This window comes from Lethenteron reissneri, chromosome 58 (assembly GCF_015708825.2).
Source record: "Lethenteron reissneri isolate LAM-NWPU_2019-01 chromosome 58, ASM1570882v1, whole genome shotgun sequence".
In the NCBI taxonomy this organism is placed as follows: domain Eukaryota; kingdom Metazoa; phylum Chordata; class Hyperoartia; order Petromyzontiformes; family Petromyzontidae; genus Lethenteron; species Lethenteron reissneri.
In genome coordinates this window covers 2,265,737-2,289,103 of record NC_083836.1, presented here as the reverse complement: position 1 = coordinate 2,289,103, position 23,367 = coordinate 2,265,737, and the positions used below count along the sequence as shown (strand labels likewise).

The 23,367-nt window shown below is 51.2% G+C and overlaps 1 protein-coding gene across 2 annotated transcripts in view; it reads right to left on the bottom strand.

Moving 5' to 3' along the window:
* The window catches only part of LOC133357495 (5-hydroxytryptamine receptor 2A-like), a 41,487-nt gene that overhangs the window by 9,204 nt on the left and 8,916 nt on the right, over window positions 1-23,367 (bottom strand). Inside the window, exons 1-2 of one of the 2 annotated variants that reach the window (XM_061575458.1) lie at window positions 18,496-18,598; window positions 1,773-5,932 (exon numbers count right to left, since the gene is read on the bottom strand). In XM_061575458.1, coding sequence (XP_061431442.1) covers window positions 1,773-2,346 — 574 coding nt within the window. In that variant the 5' untranslated portion in view covers window positions 2,347-5,932; window positions 18,496-18,598. Of the gene's footprint in view, window positions 1-1,772; window positions 5,933-18,495; window positions 18,599-23,367 lie in introns of those variants that run through there. The other variant, XM_061575457.1, reaches the window with a different exon arrangement.

The window sequence follows — 23,367 nt, the reverse complement described above, 5'->3', positions numbered from 1 at the left end:
TATACGTGAGTCTGTGGGTCTCAGTGTGAATCGAAAGATCTCTGTGCGAGTCTATGAGTCTCTACGTGAGTCTGTGAGTCTCAGTGTGAATCTATAGATCTCTGTGCGAGTCTATGGGTCTCGACGTGAGTCTGTGAGTCTCAGTGTGAATCGAAAGATCTCTGTGCGAGTCTATGAGTCTGTGGGTCTCAGTGTGAATCGAAATAACTCTGTGCGAGTCTATGGGTCTATACGTGAGTCTGTGGGTCTCAGTGTGAATCTATAGATCTCTGTGCGAGTCTATGGGTCTCTACGTGAGTCGATGAGTCTCAGTGTGAATCTATAGATCTCTGTGCGAGTCTATGGGTCTCTACGTGAGTCGATGAGTCTCAGTGTGAATCTATAGATCTCTGTGCGAGTCTATGGGTCTCTACGTGAGTCGATGAGTCTCAGTGTGAATCTATAGATCTCTGTGCGAGTCTATGGGTCTCTATGCGAGGCGTTAGACCACTTGTCTTCGTCGCCCCCGCTCACGGCCACCACCAACACCAGTGACGATTATCTGAACCGGTCCTGGGCCTCCCCTAGGTCGACTCAGCCTCAAACGGGTACCTAGTGCGATGGGTAAACATTGCCACGTGTTGGCCACCCACCCCCTCGTGTTGCTCTTCGGGCTTTCATAGGTGCTCGCTTACAGCACTTGACCCAACAGTCTGTTACAGGCTATACGAGGGATCTTTGTATACTTGTCTGTCTGTTGTTGTTGTGGTGTCAATAGAGGTGTGTTTACGCATGGAATGTTTGCCCGCGTGTGTGTGTGTGCCGGCGTGGTTCCTGGCCACCCACCCCCTCGTGTGCCCTGTCGGCCTTCGCAAGTGCTACTCGCTAACAGCACTTGCTTCCACCTGTTTGTTGGGGGGGGGGGGGGGGTCTTTGTGTGTTTATATGCGTGATGGTGGTGGTGATGATGATGGTGGTGGTGATGATGATGGTGGTGGTGATGATGGCGGTGGTGATGATGAATGGTGGTGAAAATGATGGTGGTGATGATGATGGTGGTGATGATGATTGTGGTGGTGGTGGTGGTGATGATGATGATGGTGGTGACGGTGGCGATGGTGGTGATGGTGGCGATGATGATGGTGGTGATGATGATAATGGTGGTGGTGGTGATGATGATGGTGGTGATGGCGGTGATGATGATGGTGGTGATGGTGGTGATGATGATTGTGGTGATGGTGGTGATGATGATGGTGGTGATGGTGGTGATGATGATGGTGGTGATGATGATGGTGCTGGCGGTGATGATGATGGTGGTGATGGTGGTGATGATGATAGTGATGATGGTGGTGGTGATGGTGGTGATGATAATAGTGGTGGTGGTGATGATGATGGTGATGATGATGGTGGTGATGATGATGGTGCTGGCGGTGATGATGATGGTGGTGATGGTGGTGATGATGATGGTGATGATGGTGGTGGTGATGACGATGGTGCTGGCGGTGATGATGATGGTGGTGATGATGGCGGTGGTGATGATGATGGTGGTGATGATGGTGATGATGATGGCGGTGGTGATGATGGTGATGATGGTGATGGTGATGATGGTGATGATGGTGGTGATGATGGTGATGATGATGGTGATGGTGGTGATGATGGCGGTGGTGATGATGATGGTGGTGATGATGGTGATGATGATGATGGTGCTGGCGGTGATGACGATGGTGCTGGCGGTGATGATGATGGCGATGCGCGTGCGTTCGTCAACAGCCGACGCCGCCGCCGCGACTCACTGAAGAGGATCGTGAGCAGTGCGATGGGCATCACGAGGACGCCGACGAGGAGATCGGCGATGGCCAGCGACATGAGGAAGTAGTTGGTGACGTTTTGAAGTTTCCTCTCGAGCCCCACCGCCAAGATGACGAGAATGTTCCCTCCGATGGTCCACGCGATCACGGCGAGCATCGGCAGAGCGTGCCACAGGAACGCGTCCGCTCCGACGACTCCTCCACCCGCGGCGTTCCCTCTCACCACGTTGCCGCCGCTGCTGTTGTCAGCAGCCAAGAGACCAAGGTGGTGCTGCGGGTGATGCTGCTGCTGCTGCCCGCTCAAGTTGTGGAGGCCCGCGCTGTGGTTGACAACAACCTCCACAGCGCTGCCCCACAGGCCCACGTGCTCGCTGGTGGTGGTGGTGGCGGTGGCGAAGAGGAGGTCGAACCTCCCCAGGCCGCTGGTCATCGTGGCCAGGACATCGCCTTGAGAGCCGGTGGACACCGCGGATGACATCGACGATGGCGATGATGGTGCGGAGATGATCCAGTCGGCGTCTCGCCTCGCCGCGGTAATTGGCGTTCCGGGAAAAGACATACTGAGCGGTGTTTTGTTTTAATAATTATTATTGTTGTTATAGCTGCGTGGGTAATCGTTCATCCGTCTGGCGGAGCTCCAAGGAGGAGACATGGGCGGGGAGTTTCTCGCGTCCGAGTCTTTTTGCGGCTTTCAGAGATGCCCGGTCTCCGGTGGCGGGGGGAAGGAGGGGGTGGACGTTGTTTCTGAAGCTGCGTGTTTCTTGTTGTTTGTTTACTATGTTTGAAATTCCCGTGTGATGCGATGCACGCTGGTGGAGAGGCGAGCAGAGACACGACTGATTGTCAGCCCGGGTGCCTTCACGTCAATGACACATCACCTCCCCCCCCACCCAACCACCCCCCCCCCAAAAAAAAGGCAAATATTTCCACGCCCGGCACACCACTTCCAGTATGCCTCCCGTCGCTGCCGGCGGCTGTGGCTGCGACTTGTCGAATGTTCCACCGACCGTCCGTCTCCGCTGAGATACCCGCGGAGAATATGTGGTGGAGTCGGGGAGGGGTGACTGGGTGGGTGGGTGGTGGTGGTGGTGGTGGCGGTAGGGGGGGAGTTGAAATGAAACGTCGACAAAATCGCGTCAACTTGGAACGCCGCCGCGCTCAGCCCTCGACGGGTGCGCAGCGGGAGGGCCGCCAGAAGCTGTCGCCACCAACGAATTGCCCAAGCTCTGCGGACCTACACATATATCACGAAATGCGCGAGCAAGTGCGTGGGTTGCTTCCCAGCTTGTCTCCGCAAACCCAGCGTGGAATTTGATGTAATCTACATTTAACATAATTTGTATTTCATAAAGAAAAAATATAATATCGATATTGCCATTATAATTTGCAAGCTATTTTTTTCATTTATGTTATTGTGTATTAATTTGATTTATTTTGCTGCGACTTGTCGCAATGCAAGAGCTTCCTGGCTCACAGGTGACTTGAACCGAATCCAGTCGCCACCGTGTCGAGGACAACAACAACAACAAACAAACAAAGAATAAAAATAACAAAAAATAAACCAGGGCGCACACGACTGCTGCTACTGCTGCCGCGGGCGATGTAATCCGATCAGAATCCCCGCCACACCTCGGCTCCCTCCAACGTCCCCCTAAAACGTCGCCGGCGGTCGAGTCGCTGGCGTTCACTCCCGTCGGAGTCCACCTAGACGAGCGTCACGGAGACGCGCTCGAGTTGAGCGATTCGCGGTTCGCGGTTGGCGAGAGGGGCCTCACTGCCGCCGTGGTTTGCGGGCGGTGCATCGTTGGCATGGTGGTGATGGTGGTGATGGTGGTGATGATGATGATGGTGGTGATGGTGGTGATGGTGATGGTGGTGATGATGGTGATGGTGGTGATGATGATGATGGTGGTGGTGGTGATGGTGATGGTGGTGATGGTGGTGATGATGGTGATGGTGGTGATGATAATGATGGTGGTGGTGGTGGTGATGGTGGTGATGGTGATGATGGTGATGATGGTGGTGGTGGTGATGGTGGTGATGGTGATGATGGTGATGATGGAACCTGCTCGCTCACCGCACTTGTCCCCAACAGTGTGTTAGAGGCTATACGGGGGATCTTTGGCTTTTGGAGTGGTGGGGGGTTACGAACCCGGCGACACGAGTTCGATTCCCGCTCACGGTCACCAACACCGGTGGAGATTATCTGAACCGGTGTAGGGCCTTCCCCTAGGTCGACTCAGTCTCAAATAAGTAAACTGGTGTGGTGCGTAAACATCGCTCTACTGGGGAGGCAGTGGCGGTCGGGCGTGGTGCTGGCCACCCACCCTCTCGTGCACTGCCCCGGCCTTCATAGGTGCTCGCAAACAGCACTTGCCCCTACAGTCTGGTAAAGACTGTACGGGGGATCTTTGTCTTGAAGGTGAAGGTGGCGGCGAAAGGTGGTTAAGGTGATGGTGGGTTTTACAATTTCAAATCCATCTTATTTGGAGTCAGCCAGAGTGGGATCGAGAGGTGAGAGATTATGGTAAATATTCAACAAGCCAGTGACTCATCTTCCTCGCCGACGTGGACAGCGCAACGCCAACGATCAGAGCCACCACCCAATGTGGTTCGCGTAGATGGGGGGGAGGGGTTAAAGGTGCATCCCTGCAGTTGACAGCTGCTGAGCTGAAGGGATGTAACCACCGCTAGGAGCTCGAGCGAGTCCTTCTAGAGAAGTGGGTTTTTACCCTTTTACTGCAGCCTTGGACCACTTTGGTTCTCAATCGTGTTACAATTTTTTTTTACAATTTTAATAAACACATCGGGCGGTTTGGTGAAAGAAAGCACGTGGTTACTTCAAGTGCCCGTGGCTGAATTTGTGTTGCGATGATTCAGCTTCAAAAAAAAATCCGGCCGTGTCTCGCACCCCCAGAAAGGGGATCTCGCAATCCGAGGGGATGCAACGTGGTTAAGAAGAAGAAGAAGCAGCACTGCTCTAGACGGCGATCTGGCCGATTCATGCGCCTTAGAAGAGGTGCACGTGAATATATTTGAGGTTTATTGAATAAAGTAATACTAATAGTTTGAACAAAAATAAATCACAGTGATGTCCCAATGAACTGATGGATCGAGGTTTCCCCACGCTGTGTTCATCACGGGGGATGATTTGGGCATACTTCACCGCGCCGGTCAGTGCGGGTTTGTGATGGAAGCATTTGGGGTTGTGGGTCTACCCGGAACTGATCCACGTGTCTCTCGACGCCGACGTTGATAGACCGCCGGAAGGGAATTTAACTCGGTATATATATATACACACATGCGTGTGTTTCGTGCTTGTAATACAATCTAGCTGGAGCATTTGCACGCCTTTGATTACATCGTTGAGAAATTATTCACGGGCAAATGTTGTCGGGGTTTGTTTTTTCGTTGTTCAAAACCACACACACACACCACACACACACACCACATACACACCACACACACACACCACACACACACACCACACACGAGATTCTAAAGAGTAACGCAGCAGACGCGCTGAGAACGAGAACTCTTCAAACACAAATTGGCTCCGTGCAGTTGCCACCCTTTTCCCCTATTGTCGATGACCAAAAATTAAAAAGGACCCCTCCCCACCGAACCTACGTCTCGAGCCGGCTCTTCTTAGCCTCTCTGTCTCTTTAAATCAAAGCTCGTGCCGAGATATCGATGAACAAACCCTCGGCACGCGAATTCATTTTTTGCCAGCAGAATAAGTTTTGTTTGTTTGTTAAATAGTCCACTGATGATGTCGATGCCCGGACGGGCCGTTGCGTTCCGCGAAACCCGGAACGGGTTGGCAACTTCGGTGCGAAAAGGGCCAAGCTCACTTTGCCCGGGGGACTACTTTCTTGGTGTTTTTTACGGGACAGGGAAATCCGAAATCTTTGCGCGGGAAATACGAATGGGCTCCTTGAGACGCGGAGTGGTTAAATCCGCATGCATGAGTTTGCGTCTTCTTCCTCTTCTTGTTCGCTGTTGTTGTTGTGATTAATATTATTATGAATCTGAGTAACTATTATATCCCGCCGCTCTGCGCTCTTCTCGTTTCCATGGAGACCGTTAAATCCTCGCGCGATGGAGGATGCGGGTCCCTGGCGACGCGTGCGGTCCTCGGGATTCTGATAACAAAAAAAATAAACAAAAAAATAAATAAAAGATAAAAACACGGAGAGGAGAGGGGAAAGAGAAGCGTTAATATAATCAAGATGTGACAGTGAGCTGTCAGGGCGATAACCGGTTTGCTTGTGTACAAAGGAGTCGTTTCGGATCTGGTTTGCGTCTCCATGATTATAACAGAGCTTTGATTTCCCCAGTTGTGTCATCTTCCATCAGATTAACACCCCCCTCCCCATACATTTAGACTCACATAGAGGCCCATAGACTCACACAGAGACTCGTAGACACACTTATAGACCGATAGACTCACATAGAGGCCCACAGACTCACACAAAGACTCGTAGACACACTTAGAGACCGATAGACTCACATAGAGGCCCACAGACTCACACAGAGACTCGTAGACACACTTAGAGACCGATAGACTCACATAGAGGCCCACAGACTCACATGGAGACCCATAAACTCACAGGAATCCACAGACTCAGATTTCGACCCATAGACTCACATATAGACCCATAGACTCACACAGAGACCCATAGACTCTCACAGAGACCCATAGACTCACACAGAGACCCATAGACTCACACAGAGACTCGTAGACACACTTAGAGACCGATAGACTCACATAGAGGCCCACAGACTCACATGGAGACCCATAAACTCACATAAACCCACAGACTCAGATTTCGACCCATAGACTCACATAGAGACCCATAGACTCACATAGAGACCCATAGACTCACACAGAGACCCATAGACTCGCACAGAGACTCATAGACTCACACAGAGGCCTACAGACTCACATGGAGACCCATAAACTCACAGAGACCTACAGACTCACATAGAGACCCATAGATTCACAAAGAGACCCTTAGGCTCACAAAGAGACCCATAAACTCACAGAGACCCACAGACTCACATAGAGACCCATAGATTCACAAAGAGACCCTTAGGCTCACACAGAGACCCACAGACTCAAATAGAGACCCAGAGATTCATACAGAGACCCATAGACTCACATAGAGACCCATAGATTCACATAGAGACCCTCAGGCTCACACAGAAACCCATAGATTCACACAGAGACCCATAGACTCACATAGAGACCCATAGACTCACAAAGAGACCCTCAGACTCACATAGAGACACTCAGACTCACACAGAGACCCACAGACTCACATAGAGACTCAGAGATTCATACAGAGACCCATAGACTCACACATAGACCCATAGACTCACATAGAGACCCATATACTCACACATAAACCCTCAGACTCACAGAGACCCATAGCTTCACATAGAGACCAATAGCTTCACATAGAGACCCATAGACTCACATAGAGACCCTCAGACTCACATAGAGACACTCAGACTCACAGAGACCCACAGACTCACACAGGGACCCATAGACTGACACAGAGACCCATAGACTCACACAGAGACCTACAGACTCACACAGAGACCCACAGACTCACACAGTGACCTACATACCCACACAGAGACCCACAGACTCACACAGAGACCCACAGACTCACACAGAGACCCACAGACTCACACAGAGACCCATCGACTCACATAGTGACCTACATACCCACACAGAGACCAATAGACTCACACAGATACCCACGGTAGCCACTGACTATAGTTGTTTACGTGGTTGTTTAGTTACTGCAGCTACATACTATTAACATTCCTTCCCTTTATTAATGCTACCCCTATGCATAATGCACGGGCATAATCTGACTTTGATACCCCCCCGCCCACCTCCCACGCATTTCACAAGTAGTACTAACCACATTCCTGCATTTCCCATAAATATGCTAAATTACTCTTGATATGCGAATTATTTTGTCAAGGCCCCCTTCCCCCCTTCCAACCCAGCTTAAATATACGCTCCAGGCGTGGTGGTGTTTCATTCAGACGCTGTCTCCCCGACAGACCTGGTCTTCACCTGAGGACGGCTGCTTGCGTTGTGGCCGAAACGTCGTGAGAATTATTTTATAATAATTTGTATTATTTTATTACTTCCCTTCTACGTGACTTTACCGAAAGAACCAAGAAGATAACCGCAGTAGTCACTGCTTGCGCATCTGTGCCGGAGCGTCACCACGCGAACACACGGAGCGCTCCACGTGCGGAAGCCCCATCACCTCGGCCCCCCTCCCCCCGCTGCCAGACGACATCTCTCAGCGCTCGCACGAATTGCACGACGAGTCCTGGGCAGCGTGCCCGCTAGTCACGCGCGCGGACACGTGCACGTGCGCGCGCGTGTGTACGCGTGCCCAGCAACGATGAGACTCACACAGAGATCCGTAGACACCTCGCATAGAGACCCGTAGACTTACACAGAGACCCGTAGATTTACACAGAGACCCGTAGACACCTCGCATAGAGACCCGTAGACTCACACAGAGACCCGTAGATTTACACAGAGACCCGTAGACACCTCGCATAGAGACCCGTAGACTCACACAGAGACCCGTAGACTTACACAGAGACCCGTAGAATTACACAGAGACCCGTAGACACCTCGCATAGAGACCCGTAGAATTACACAGAGACCCGTAGACACCTCGCATAGAGACCCGTAGACTCACACAGAGACCCGTAGATTTACACAGAGACCCGTAGACTTACACAGAGACCCGTAGACGCCTCGCATAGAGACCCGTAGACTTACACAGAGACCCGTAGACACCTCGCATAGAAACCCGTAGACTCACACAGAGACCCGTAGATTTACACAGAGACCCGTAGACTTACACAGAGACCCGTAGACACCTCGCATAGAGACCCGTAGGCTCGCATAGAGACCCGTAGACTTACACAGAGACCCGTAGACTTACACAGAGACCCGTAGACACCTCGCATAGAGACCCGTAGGCTCGCATAGAGACCCGTAGACTTACACAGAGACCCGTAGACTTACACAGAGACCCGTAGACACCTCGCATAGAGACCCGTAGGCTCGCATAGAGACCCGTAGACTTACACAGAGACCCGTAGACTTACACAGAGACCCGTAGACACCTCGCATAGAGACCCGTAGACTTACACAGAGACCCGTAGACACCTCGCATAGAGACCCGTAGACTCACACAGAGACCCGTAGATTTACACAGAGACCCGTAGACTTACACAGAGACCCGTAGACACCTCGCATAGAGACCCGTAGGCTCGCATAGAGACCCGTAGACTTACACAGAGACCCGTAGACTTACACAGAGACCCGTAGACACCTCGCATAGAGACCCGTAGGCTCGCATAGAGACCCGTAGACTTACACAGAGACCCGTAGACTTACACAGAGACCCGTAGACACCTCGCATAGAGACCCGTAGACTTACACAGAGACCCGTAGACACCTCGCATAGAGACCCGTAGACTCACACAGAGACCCGTAGATTTACACAGAGACCCGTAGACTTACACAGAGACCCGTAGACACCTCGCATAGAGACCAGTAGGCTCGCATAGAGACCCGTAGACTTACACAGAGACCCGTAGACTTACACAGAGACCCGTAGACACCTCGCATAGAGACCCGTAGGCTCGCATAGAGACCCGTAGACTTACACAGAGACCCGTAGACTTACACAGAGACCCGTAGACACCTCGCATAGAGACCCGTAGACTTACACAGAGACCCGTAGACACCTCGCATAGAGACCCGTAGACTCACACAGAGACCCGTAGATTTACACAGAGACCCGTAGACTTACACAGAGACCCGTAGACACCTCGCATAGAGACCAGTAGGCTCGCATAGAGACCCGCAGACTTACACAGAGACCCGTAGACTTACACAGAGACCCGTAGACACCTCGCATAGAGACCCGTATGCTCGCATAGAGACCCATATGCTCGCATAAATACCGTTAGACTCGCATAGAGACCCGTAGACTCGCATAGGGACCCGTAGACTCGCATAGATACCCACATAGATAACCATAAACTCACATAGAAACCCATAGACTCGCAGAGAGACCCATATCTTACATAGATACTCCTATTCTCGCAATAGACTCATAGACTTACACATGTACCCATAGACTTACACATATACCCATAGACTTACACATACCCATAGACTTACACATATACCCATAGACTTACATAAGAGGCCAGCACACTCACATAAAGATCCATACAGTCACATAAATAAACCCATCGACTGACACGGACTGGGTAGTGATTAAAGCGGGTTCTCAAGTGCAGCGAGGTGATGGTCTCGGAGCCAGGGCACCAATGGCTGCACAAATAAGGAATCGCACGCACTTAAGTTCCGCATTCAATTTAGCAAAAAACAGCAATCCCAGCTCTTCCTTGTCGCGTGAAAAGCGTGGCGCTGGGGTGCTGGCCGCCTCTTAGCAATGGGAGAGAACGGTTTTTTCGGTAAAGTCACGTCGGTAAAAAAAAAGCAAGAGCTGAAATAGCCACTATTCTTAAATATTAAAAGGGGGGCTGTCCTGGCTAATCCCCCCCCCTCAACCAGTATATATACGGGGTAGTATCTCTTGGAATTTCTCATTTACTTGATACAGCAAGCGTGCTGTGACGGTTCCACCTGAAGACGGAAGCTTGTGTTGCCTCCGAAACGTCGTGATTTTTATTTTATTTTTATTTTACTTTTATTAATTTAAATTAAAAAATTTTACCTACGTGACTTTACCGAAAAAACCTAAGAATATGAATACTTGCAGTCACGAAAGCTTCAAATCTAGAATCTCTGAAATTGACGGGCGAAAGAAAACCCAGGGGAGGGCGTGAACCACCGTCACCCATAGAGCTTTCTGGTCAGGCGAAGCTCTTCGTCGTGAGAGACACAGCATGCAGCCAAGGACAGCACAACGATGGTGAGAGCTCATTGTAGAGAATTAAAGTGAATGAGTGGGTGCTGACCGCTTCGTTTTTGACGTGCCGGCCTTCGTAGGTGCTCGCCAACAGCACTTGCCCCAACTGTCAGTCAAGGCTTTACGGGTGGCGGGGTCTGTATCTTTGTGCAAAGGTGGCCACGTGGTTTCTGTGGCAGCATCCCGAACGTGAACGCGAAGTGATTTAGAATCACACCACGCAGACGGCAGGTGCTGCTGTTGTCTTGAGACGGCAACGATCAGAATGGTTATCAAGGATTGCTCAAGAAGTATTTGCACGTAGGGAAAATAAAATAAAAACCATCGGCAGGGCATCATCATCATCGCGCTTTGATGGGATAAACGCAGCAATTTGCGACGCGTGGGCTCTTAGCGTCTGGCGTGCGTAGCTCCTGATGTGACATGTTTGTTAGTTTTGCTGCTTTTGTAACGAGCGCGAAAATTATACCCATCGTTCGAGACCGGAACAGCCTCCCTATACGATGCGTTTGAGGGTGTCATGTAAAATTGTTTTGGTCCGAAATGAAAATTACATAACGACAACAACAGCATCCGTAAGTACGAAGCCGGTTTCACACTACGGATGTGTTCCAGACGGACAGAAAAACGGAAAAACAAACACACACAAAAACGATGATCTGGGAATCGGGGAGGGCTGTCGGATTCTTTTTTTCCCGCCAAAAGTAGTGACGGGGCGTGACGTCACTTTCGCGAGCACGTGGACCGCGTTACATGTCAATGATCTGAAAATCCGAAGAAATTTTTTTAAATCTGAAATTGTCGTTAAAACCATCGACAAAAAAATATACCAAATATTATTTATTTTTTTAATAATTATCAATATTACCTAAAACTCGTCCCCAATATGTACGTCCTTTTCAAAAGCATATGCGGTCGATCATCGATTGTCCGGCATCACGTGATTATCCGGGCTACTTACAACATTATCCGGCAGTCCTGAGCCGATCCGGCGAGACCGGCAAAAAAACGCTCCAAAGTCTGTAACCAGCTCCGGCAAGCATCAGCGCCGTGTCCGTGACAAAAGAAAGTAGCTATATGTTGCACACTCGAGATGAAGGACGTGGGCAGGTGCTCCAAATCGAGGGCAAGCACATTTATTTATTGTGGTTCATATGAATCTTGGGAAGAACAGCACCGTCACTCTGTAAAATGCAACAGCGCGTGTTACACGCAGCAAATCTTCCGAGTCGCCATTAACCACGTGGCTGGTTTACACGTGCGGTTATTCATGAACCTTGCCAGCCACCTACAGGCCCGACTCAGACATTACATGCTGCTGTACACACATGCATTGATGCACTGCACAGCACATCAGGACTTTCACAGAACCACACTTTACTCCCTTGCTGCACAAGGATATACTTAAAAGAGTGATCCATTCCTAATGTGCCACATATACTTGATTTTAGATTTGAAGCTTTCGTGACTGCAAGGATTCATATTCTTAGGTTTTTTTCTGTAAAGTCGGAAGACGGAAGCTTGTGTTGCCTCCGAAACGTCGTGATTTAAATTTTTTATTTTATTTTTATTTTACTTGTATTAATTTAAATTTAAAATTTTGTACCTACGTGACTTTACCGAAAAAACCTTAGAATAATATTTTATTTGACTGCTAAATATGATATACCGTACATTATACACTACATGCAACTTAAACAGTGAAAATATTCTTTGCTTCTTTCGGTAAAGTCACGTAGATAGAAATTTAATAGTTCACGACGTTTCGATCGCAACGCAAGCGACCGTCTTCAGGTGAGAGAGAGAGCTACTGAAACAAGGTCTTACGATATTGACATGCTAATCTCTCCCAATACAATGGCTACTTCCACAGCCTCAGACAGACCATCTCTACCCCGCCCTCTTACCCTGAGGCTGTACCCATCTCAGGCCTACATAAGGCCTCGTTCCAGTAGCTTTCTCTCTCTCTCACCTGAAGACGGTCGCTTGTGCTGCGATCGAAATTTTAATATGTATTGGGAGGAACACATCCCCTCCAATATTCAAATATGCTTAAAATGTCCCCCCCCCCCAACATATTGCTATAAAATAGATTTCTGTTTATATGATTGTGGTTATGGTTGTACTTTATTAATCCCTAATCTCTGCCATTACATACAATAAACAAGAAAAGGTCAAAAAGAAAAAAAAACAGAGCAATGTAATACAATACACTATTAGACATTATTGTAAAAAATAAAGAAAAAGTCCATCCCATGTGTTAGTGATTTTTATTTTATTTTAGGCAGGAAATGGCAAGAAATTCGTTTGCAAATTGAGATTTTTTTACCCTTTTATCTGGCAACAAAACTGACACCTTTTTTACGAGGATTCATGTTTGCATAGACCACAATACCTGCAGTCATAATGCAAACAAAAACATAACTCTGATAATGTATGCTCTATCCTTGAAGTTGATTGGTCCACACCCGAGACAGCTTTCCTTAGAGCCAAGTCTCACATGGGTTGGACCAGATGACGCCAAAAGGCGCACAACTCAAAGACAAAGACAATCAACGGGCTTTACCTGGGAAAATACATTTTTAAAAACGTTTAGTTTAGTTACGCTGCAGCTGCTGACTTCCTGCTTGGTCTGTGACTCCTCAACGATTGCGAAATGCAATTCGCATGCACGCTCACGACGCTGATGCTTCATGAACTCAACTAGAACGTGCCAATTCGCTTTGGTTCTCGTGTCCGTCTCTAGACAGGCACACCACCGCACGCACAAATAAAGATTTTCTGTCCACATCGTAGCAGCCACGCGGCCCCACCTGGGAGTCATTTTTTCTCTCTTTCAAGCAGCATTGGTTTTAACACCGACGTTGCTAGTGAGGTTATTTATTCTTTTCGTGACAGATAGACACACAGAGAGAGAGAGAGCGAGAGAGTAGCAGGCAAAACAACACAATGGGGCATGAAAGGGAGATTAGGAGCGAATCAATATCAGCGGGGGATGGAGTTCAGCCGGGCTCTGTCCGGATCGGTGATTTGGAAAAATACTTTGGTGCCCAGCACACCACATCCAGTATGACATGTCATCGCTCATGACCCGTGGCTGCTAGTGGCCACCCTACTCCCGACCGCAGCCGGCACACAACATCCAGTATCACCTCTCGAGCGAATGAAAGGATAATGAGATATATTTACGGCACATTTGTGTGCCTCTGTGCACGGCTCTTACAGGCAAGGTGGGGGTGAGTTGGTGGAGGTGAAGGTGGGGGAGGGATGTGTGTGTGTGTGTTTGCTGCGAATGAAATGTAAACTTTTCCACTCGCAAGTTGTAAGCAAAGTGTCGAGTAGCGGAATTCTGGTCACATAGCTTCTCCATCTCCCACCGCCCTCCTCCTCCGCCACCCACCCCCAACAAAATAAACAAATCAACATTCGGGTAGCGTGAGCAGCTCATAAATACGATGCCATATAACCGAACAAATTTATACTTGTTAAAATAGAAAAATTGTGTACATATGTATAATAGATATGCAGGGTGCTTGAAAACAAACTGAACACTTCTGAGAATTTGCAACAACACCGCAAGAAATGTGTTGCCTCCAGGCTCTGGAGACCACCTGGAGAAAATTCGAGGCACGTGTTGACAACGATGGCGAACGATTGGGAGACATTTTGACTCTTGAAGCTATTAACGTACGATTTGTTATCATGCCACCGCGTATATTATCCGTCCTATAAAAGTGTTTTAAAAAATTAAGCACCCTGTACAATAATCAGCAGTATTCTTAGCAACAATTCGCCACGAGGAATCTTGAGTTCGCCGAATGCCGTCGGAGGCGCTTGCATTGTCCGCGATCGAAGGAATCGGCGCCGATGCCGTAAATTGTTGACGGCCGTGCTGAATACCTCGATTTTGCCGTGTGTGTCTGTGTGTGTGTGCGTGTGTGTGTCTGTGTGTGTGTGTGCGTGTGTGTGTCTGTGTGTGTGTGTGTGCGTGTGTGTGTCTGTGTGTGTGCGCGCGTGTGTGTCTGTGTGTCTGTGTCTGTGTGTGTGTGCGCGTGTGTCTGTGTGTGTGTGCGTGTGTGTGCGCGTCTGTGTCTGTGCGCGTGTGTGTCTGTGTGTGTGTGTGCGCGTGTGTGTCTGTGTGTGCGCGTGTGCGCGTGTGTGTCTGTGTATGTATGCGCGTGTGTGTCTGTGTGTGTACAGGCAAGGAGCTCGCTAACAGTATAGGTGCTCGCTAACAGTACTTGCCCCTACAGTCTGTTAAGGCTATAAGGGGGATCTTTGTCTTTGTCTGTGTGTGTCTGTGTGCGCATGTGTGCCTGTGTGGGGAGCGGTAGTGTAGTGGTTAGCGCTAAGCTGCGCTGCGCACCTGGTGACCCGAGTTTGAATCCCGCTCGCGGTCAACACCGGTGACGATTATCTGAACCGGTCGTGGGCCTTCCCTAGGTCGACTCAGCCTCAAACGAGTACCTGGTACGGTGTGTAAAAACCTCGCCACTGGGGAGACAAAGGCCGCCGGGCGTGGTTCTGACAACCCACCCCCTCGTGTGCCACAGTGCCGGCCTTTATCGGTACTCGCTAACAGCACTTGCCCCAACAGTGTGTTGAGGCTACACGGGGGACTTTTGCCCTTTGTGTGTCTGTATATATGGGTGTGTTCGTACAGTGGATGTTTACACACCGCACTAGGTAACCGTTTTTGAGGCCGAGTCGACCTAGGGGAGGCCCAGCACCGGTTCAAATAATCGTCACTGGTGTTGGTGGTGGCCGTGAGTAGGAATCGAACTCAGTCTGCCGGGTTCGCAACCGAGCGCGCTAACCACATGCAATAGAGAGACAAAGGCGGTCGGGTGTGTGTGGGGTTGGCCACCCACCCCCTCGTGTGCCACAATGCCGGACACCACAGGTGCTCGCTACTCGCTAACAGCACTTGCCCCAACAGTCTGTTGAGGCTACACGGGGAATCTTTGTCTTGTGTGTGTGTGTGAAACGCCACGGAGGCATTCTGCGTGATGATTTGTCTCCGACAACTCGGCGTAATTCGTTGAAGACAATTGCATTCCGTGACACTATTGCTGATGCCGTTCTCTTGCGCTGCGATTATTTATTATTAATAATATCATTGGCCTTATCGCACGACCGCGTGTGTGTGTGTGTCTGCGGCGTGCGCGCGCGCGCGTGTGCCTTTGTCTTAGTGTGCGTGCGGGGAGCGATCGAACGACAGTGTGGCACACGAGGGGGTGGGGTGGGGGGGCCAGGACCACGCCCGGCCGCCTTTGTCTCCCTCGTGCCGATGTTTGCACGCCGCACCGGGTACTCGTTTTGAGGCTGAGTCGAACTCCACCAATGATTTCTCACACTCTGTAGATTTGGGGGAGAACACACAAACTCCACGTACTCACTCACTCACTACAGAACAAGGATAGAGAACACACAAACTCCACTCACTCTCACACTCACTACAGCACAGGAGAGAACACACAAACTCCACTCACTCACACACTCACTACAGAACAGGGAGTGAACACACAAACTCCACTCACTCACGACAGAACAGGGGTAGAACATACAAACTCCACTCACTCACTCACACTCTGCAGAACAGGGAGAGAACACACAAACTCCACTCACACACTCACTACAGAACAGGGGTAAAGAACACACAAACTCCACTCACTCACACACTCACTGCAGAACAGGGGTAGAATACACAAACTCCACTCACTCACACACTCACTGCAGAACAGGGGTAGAGAACACAAACTCCACTCACTCACACACTCACTGCAGAACAGGGGTAGAACACACAAACTCCACTCACTCACACACTCACTGCAGAACAGGGGTAGAACACACAAACTCCACTCACTCACACACTCACTGCAGAACAGGGGTAGAACACACAAACTCCACTCACTCACACACTCACTGCAGAACAGCGGTAGAACACACAAACTCCACTCACTCACACACTCACTGCAGAACAGCGGTAGAACACACAAACTCCACTCACTCACACACTCACTGCAGAACAGGGGTAGAACACACAAACTCCACTCACTCACACACTCACTGCAGAACAGGGGTAGAACACACAAACTCCACTCACACACTCACTACAGAACAGGGGTAGAGAACACACAAACTCCACTCACTCACACACTCACTGCAGAACAGGGGTAGAATACACAAACTCCACTCACTCACACGCTCACTGCAGAACAGGGGTAGAACACACAAACTCCACTCACACACTCACTACAGAACAGGGGTAGAGAACACACAAACTCCACTCACTCACACACGCACTACAGAACAGGGGTAGAGAACACGCAAACTCCACTCACTCACACACTCACTACAGAACAGGGGTAGAGAACACACAAACTCCACGTAAAATATGCAACCGTGTGGAGGCAATCGAACCCAGGCCACTTATTGCTGTTAGGCACCAATTGTAAGCACCACGCCACCACCACCACCTTGCCAATATTTCTTCCCCTGCACCTTCGATTATCACAGTTTGGCTACGTTCGTTGCCGTTGAAGTTCCACCGACAGCACAAACACCCCTACCTAACACTGCACGTGCATCCCTACCTTTCTGTCAAAAAAAACAGTTGTGTTGGGATGTTAAAACACGAAACTGAAACCTTTTACGAGGAATCGTCGTGTGCGTTAACCACACGGTACTTTGTGGTGAAAATGCAAACAAACAACAACACGCTCTGGTAGTTTATGATGATGCATTGTCTTTGAAACTGATTGGTCCACACCAGAGACAGCTTTCTTTAGAGCCGAGTCTCAATGTCTTGATTGTCTTGATAGTGGCATTGCCTTTGTGCTGTCCGCCTATTGACGTCCTCTGGTCTAACACCGCTTGAGACGAGGCTCTAAAGAAAGCTGTCTCTGGTGTGGACCAATACGTTTCAAAGACAATGCATCATCATAAATTACCGGAGCACGTTTTTGTTCGTGTGCATGTTCAACACGAGTATTTGTGCTTAATGCAGACACGATTCCTTGCAAAAAGTTTCATTTTGGTGTTTTAACATCTTTCTAGATTTTAAGCTTTCGTGACTTGCAAGGATTCATACCCTTAGGTTTTTTCGATAAAGTCACGTAGGTAAAAATAAAATTAATAAAAGTAATAATAGAAATAAGCATCTTAACACAACATCTTAACACAACTCTTTTATTGGTAGAGAAAGTGTACAACCTATTCTAATATTCTTACCGTACCACGTCGTCGTCCACTCATTGACATTCTAATTTTTTCTCTGCCCCCTCCCTCTCTCCGCCCCCGCCCCCTCTCTATATTTAAGGCCTCGTCACAGAAACGACCTCTCTCTTTGTGCCGATACGTGTTCTCTCTCTGTGTGTCTTTGTGATGTCTGTCTGCTTGTATGTCTGTCTATAGTTTTCTGGTTAGATTTTTGTTGCTATTTCTTTTATACCTGATGATGATTGCTTGTGTTGCAATCGAAACGTCGTAGTATGCCATTATTTAATTTATTATTTTATCTTTATACGTGACTTTACCGAAACAACCAAAGAATAATTCCTGCAGTCACGAAAGCTCCAAAATTGAGACTATTCTTACATCTTGATACCGTCAAGAGCAGGTCCCATCAATAAATAAAAACTATACCCCCCCACCCCCATCCTTGAATTAATGCGAATAAAAAAAACATAACCCGCACAAGAACCCACCGAGGCAATGCTTCATTCACAGCGGCTGCTGCCTCGCAATCACTTGGCCCCGTTAGCGCGGCCGCATGAGCGGCGCTCCAATGCCCCCGAATCTCTCAAATCGATCGCCCCACTCGGCCGCGTCCCGCTTCTCGCCGCCTTTGGTGAGAGATTTTAAAACAACAACAAAACAACAACAACAAGCGGTGTCTGATCTCACCCCCCCCCCCCACTTCGGCGTGTGATGACACCAACTCGTACGATCACGCTGCAGAGAACTCGCGCAAGCTTCGTGTGTCTGTGTCTGTGTGTGTGTCTGCGTGTGTGTGTCTGTGTGTGTGTCTGTGTGTGTGTCTCTGTGTGTGTGTGTCTGTGTGTGTGTCTGGCTGCGTGTGTGTGTGTCTGTGTGTGTGTGTCTGTCTGCGTGTGTGTGTCTGCGTGTGTGTGTCTGTGTGTGTGTGTCTGTGTGTGTGTCTGTGTGTGTGTGTCTGTGTGTGTCTGTTTGTGTGTCTCTCCAACAACAACGGGGGGCGGAGGAGCGATGCTCACAACAACGAGCGGAGCGCCGGTTGGCTAAAGCACAGCAAGTTGGCACAGTAGGGGGCACAGGTGGTGCATCAGCCAGTCATCTCGGTCATCTCAGTCAGTCGACCTGTGGCACCTGGGTCTGCCCCGTGACCTCCTGCCAGTGGGCGTTCGACACTTCACGTGGCCTCAAGGTGCACCTAGCCTGGCACAAGCGCCGTGGTGACATCACCGTCACTTAGTGAGCGAATGGCGGTTGTTGTTGTTGTTGCGAACAGCAAGTGTATTCGGCTAGTGTCGTGGTTAGCGCGCTGCGCTACGAACCCGGCGACCCGAGTTCAATTCCCGCTCACGGCCAACACCAGTGGCCATGATCTGAACCGGCCCTTGGCCTCCGCCAGGTTCACTCAGCCTCAAATAAGTACCTGGTGCGATGTGTAACATCAACGGTGGGGAGACAAAGGCGACCATGCGTTGTGGAGTCTCCACCACCAGTGGTGGAAATTCCACATTCCCATGAGGGTGGGGGTGCAAGTCTATCCATAGCACAACCTCTGTGAGTTGACTTCTCCACAGAATGGTACTAAAACCATTTATCGACCCCGGATGGATGATGGGCTGAGTCAACCCAACCCCCCCCACCCTGCACCCCCTAACGAATGTGACTTGCTCGCTATACAGCTGAGCGACCGGACCGGATATGATCATGTTTTATTCATAACTTTTCTAATTTTGTATTCCCTTTTGTGCCGTAGACTTGCTGTCTGTTTGTAGGCGTTGTTGGGGGGGGCGAGGGGGGGGGGCTGTGTGCGCTGGGGGGGAGGGAGGGGTGGGTGATGAATCGTTCCAGCTGAGCCCATTCCCAGGTGCGGTGTGCCGCGAATTGATGCCGGGAGAGCCAACGGTGCCCATTCAATAATCTGGGGTCATCCCGGCCGCGTGCTCGCAGTGCCATTGAATAATAATAATACTATTAGACGCTTGAGAGAACACAATCAGCTGTACAGTAGGTGGTATAAATATGTAAACTACAATAGATATTTAATGTACGCGCTAATATCTTCCGGACATGTTTTACCCCCCCACCCCATCCCATCGTGCGATGCGACAATTTCTAGTAGTGATACGCGCAGCCCCTGCAATTGCGCGCTCACTTTTTTTTCTTCCTGTTGTTGTCTCGCCCGACGGAGAGTGTCTCGACTCCTCGAGGAAGCCCCCCCCCCCGGCTGAGAGGACGTCTTGGAGTTACTCACACGTCACCCCGCTTAGACACAACAAACCCGCCTAGCGATAGACTAACTGCGCAGTTAGGGGGGATATGGGAGTGTAAGGTGTGAATCTTTGTGTGTTTGTGGCTTGTGTTTGTGCGAACCGCTCACAACAACGAGCGGAGCGCCGGGTGGTTAAAGCACAGCAAGTTGGCACAGTAGGGGGCACAGGTGGTGCATCAGCCAGTCATCTCGGTCATCTCAGTCAGTCGACCCGTGGCACCTGGGTCTGCCCCGTGACCTCATGCCAGCGGGCGTTCGACACTTCACGTGGCCTCAAGGTGCACCTAGCCTGGCACAAGCGAATGGCGGTTGTTGTTGTTGTTGTGAACCACAAGTTTATTCGGTCGTGTAGCTGTTAGCGCGCTGCGCTACGAACCCTAAAACCCGAGTTCGATTCCCGCTCACGGCCACCAACACCAGGGTCTATTATCTGAACCGGTCATGGGCCTCCCCGAGGTCGACTCGGCCTCAAATAATTATGCGTTACAAAAAAACATCAGAGCTGGGGAGACAAAGGCGGCCGGACGTGGTGCTGGCCACCCACACCCTCGTGTGCCGTGCCGGCCTTCATAGGTGCTCGCTAACAGCACTTGCCCCAACAATCCGTTAAGGCTACACTGGGGGATCTTTAGTCTTTGTCTTGTCAAAGACCGTGGGTAACACGCGTGCTGGGGGGGTGGATTGCTGTTTACACCACAGTTCGTATTCCCGCTGGGATGGAAACATCACGTGTACACACACACACGTGTGTACACACACACATGTCCAAGACAAAGACTTTTGGGGCAAGTGCTGTTAGCGAGCACATGTGAAGGCCGGCACGCCCCACGAGGGGGTGGTTGGCCAGCACCGCGCCTGGCCGCCTTTGTCTCCTCTGTGGCGATTTTTTTGCTAATTTGAGGCTGAGTCGACCTAGGAGAGGCCCAGGACCGGTTCAGATAATCGTCACCGGTGTTTGTGGCCGTGAGCAGGAATCGACATCGGGTCGCCGGGTTCGTGGCGCAGAGCGCTAACCGCTACACTACCGCTCCCCACACACACTACACATGTGGACACGCACACACACACGTGTACACGCACACACACACACGTGTACACACACACACGTGTACACACACACACACGTGTACACACATGTGTGTGTGTGCATGTACACGCACGCACCCACTCAACCGCCACACACTCACCCACCACACACTCCCCCACCACACACTCACCCACCACACACTCACCCACCTACCACACACACACACACCCACTCACCCACCACACACTCACCCACCACCCACTCACCCACCACACACTCACCCACTCATCCACCACACACCCACCCAACACACACTCACCCACTCACACACTCACCCACCACACACACACCCACCCACCCACCCACTCACCCACCCACACACACACCCACCACACTCTCACTCACCCACCCACCACCCACTCACCCACACACACACACTCACCCACCACACACTCACCCACTCATCCACCACACACCCACCCAACACACACTCACCCACTCACACACTCACCCACCACACACACACCCACCCACTCACCCACCCACACACACACCCACCACACTCTCACTCACCCACCCACCACCCACTCACCCACACACACACACTCACCCACCACACACTCACCCACACATACACTCACCCACCCACACACTCACCCACTCACCCACCACACACTCACCCACCACACACTCACCCACCACATACTCACCCACCACACACTCACCCACTCACACACTCACCCACCACCCACTCACCCACCCACACACACACCCACCACACTCTCACTCACCCACCCACCACCCACTCACCCACACACACACACTCACCCACCACACACTCACCCACTCATCCGCCACACACCCACCCAACACACACTCACCCACTCACACACTCACCCACCACACACACACCCACCCACTCACCCACCCACACACACACCCACCACACTCTCACTCACCCACCCACCACCCACTCACCCACACACACACACTCACCCACCACACACTCACCCACACACACACTCACCCACCCACACACTCACCCACTCACCCACCACACACTCACCCACCACACACTCACCCACCACACACTCACCCACCACACACTCACCCACTCACACACTCACCCACCACCCACTCACCCACCCACACACCACACACTCACCCCCTCACCCACCACACACACACTCACCCACCCACACACTCACCCACTCACCCACCACACACTCACTCACTCTCCGACCCATCCCGTGCTGCTACGCCCACCCGTGGCGCTCCAGCCCCGTGGTGATGCCCTTCGCACCGACAGAGAGCGACCGTGGTGGCTGCTGCTGCTGCTGCTGCCGCTGCTTCTGTTGTTGTTGTTGGATCTGAAGCGTTGGGCCCGGGTTTGATCTGCGCGCCGAGATTCGAGCGCTCTGATTGTGCGAGATGAAGGCTTGGAACGGATGCCGTGGGAGTGTAGGGCACGGAGGTGTAAGGAGTAGTGGGGGGGGTGTAAGGAGTAGTGTGGGGGGGGGGTGAGGAGTAGTGGGGGGGGGTGTAAGGAGTAGTGGGGGGGGGTAAGGAGTAGTGGGGGGGGGTAAGGAGTAGTGGGGGTGAGGAGTAGGGGGGTGTAAGGAGTAGTGGGGGGGGGGTGTGAGGAGTAGTGGGGGGGGTGTAAGGAGGAGTAGGGGGGGTGAGGAGTAGGGGGGGTGAGGAGTAGGGGGGGGTGGGTGAGTAGGGGGGGTGAGGAGTAGGGGGGGGTGAGGAGTAGGGGGGGGGGTGAGGAGTAGGGGGGGGTGGGTGAGTAGGGGGGGAGGAGTAGGGGGGTGAGGAGTAGGGGGGGTGGGAGGATAGGGGGGGGGTGAGGAGTAGGGGGGTGAGGAGTAGGGGGGAGGAGTAGGGGTGTGAGTAGGGGGGGGTGAGGAGTAGGGGTGGGTGAGTAGGGGGGGGTGAGGAGTAGGGGTGGGTGAGTAGGGGGGGTGAGGAGTAGGGGGGGTGAGGAGTAGGGGGGTGAGGAGTAGGGGGGGGGGATGAGTAGGGGGGGTGAGGGGGGAGTAGGGGGGGTGAGGAGTAGGGGGGGTGAGG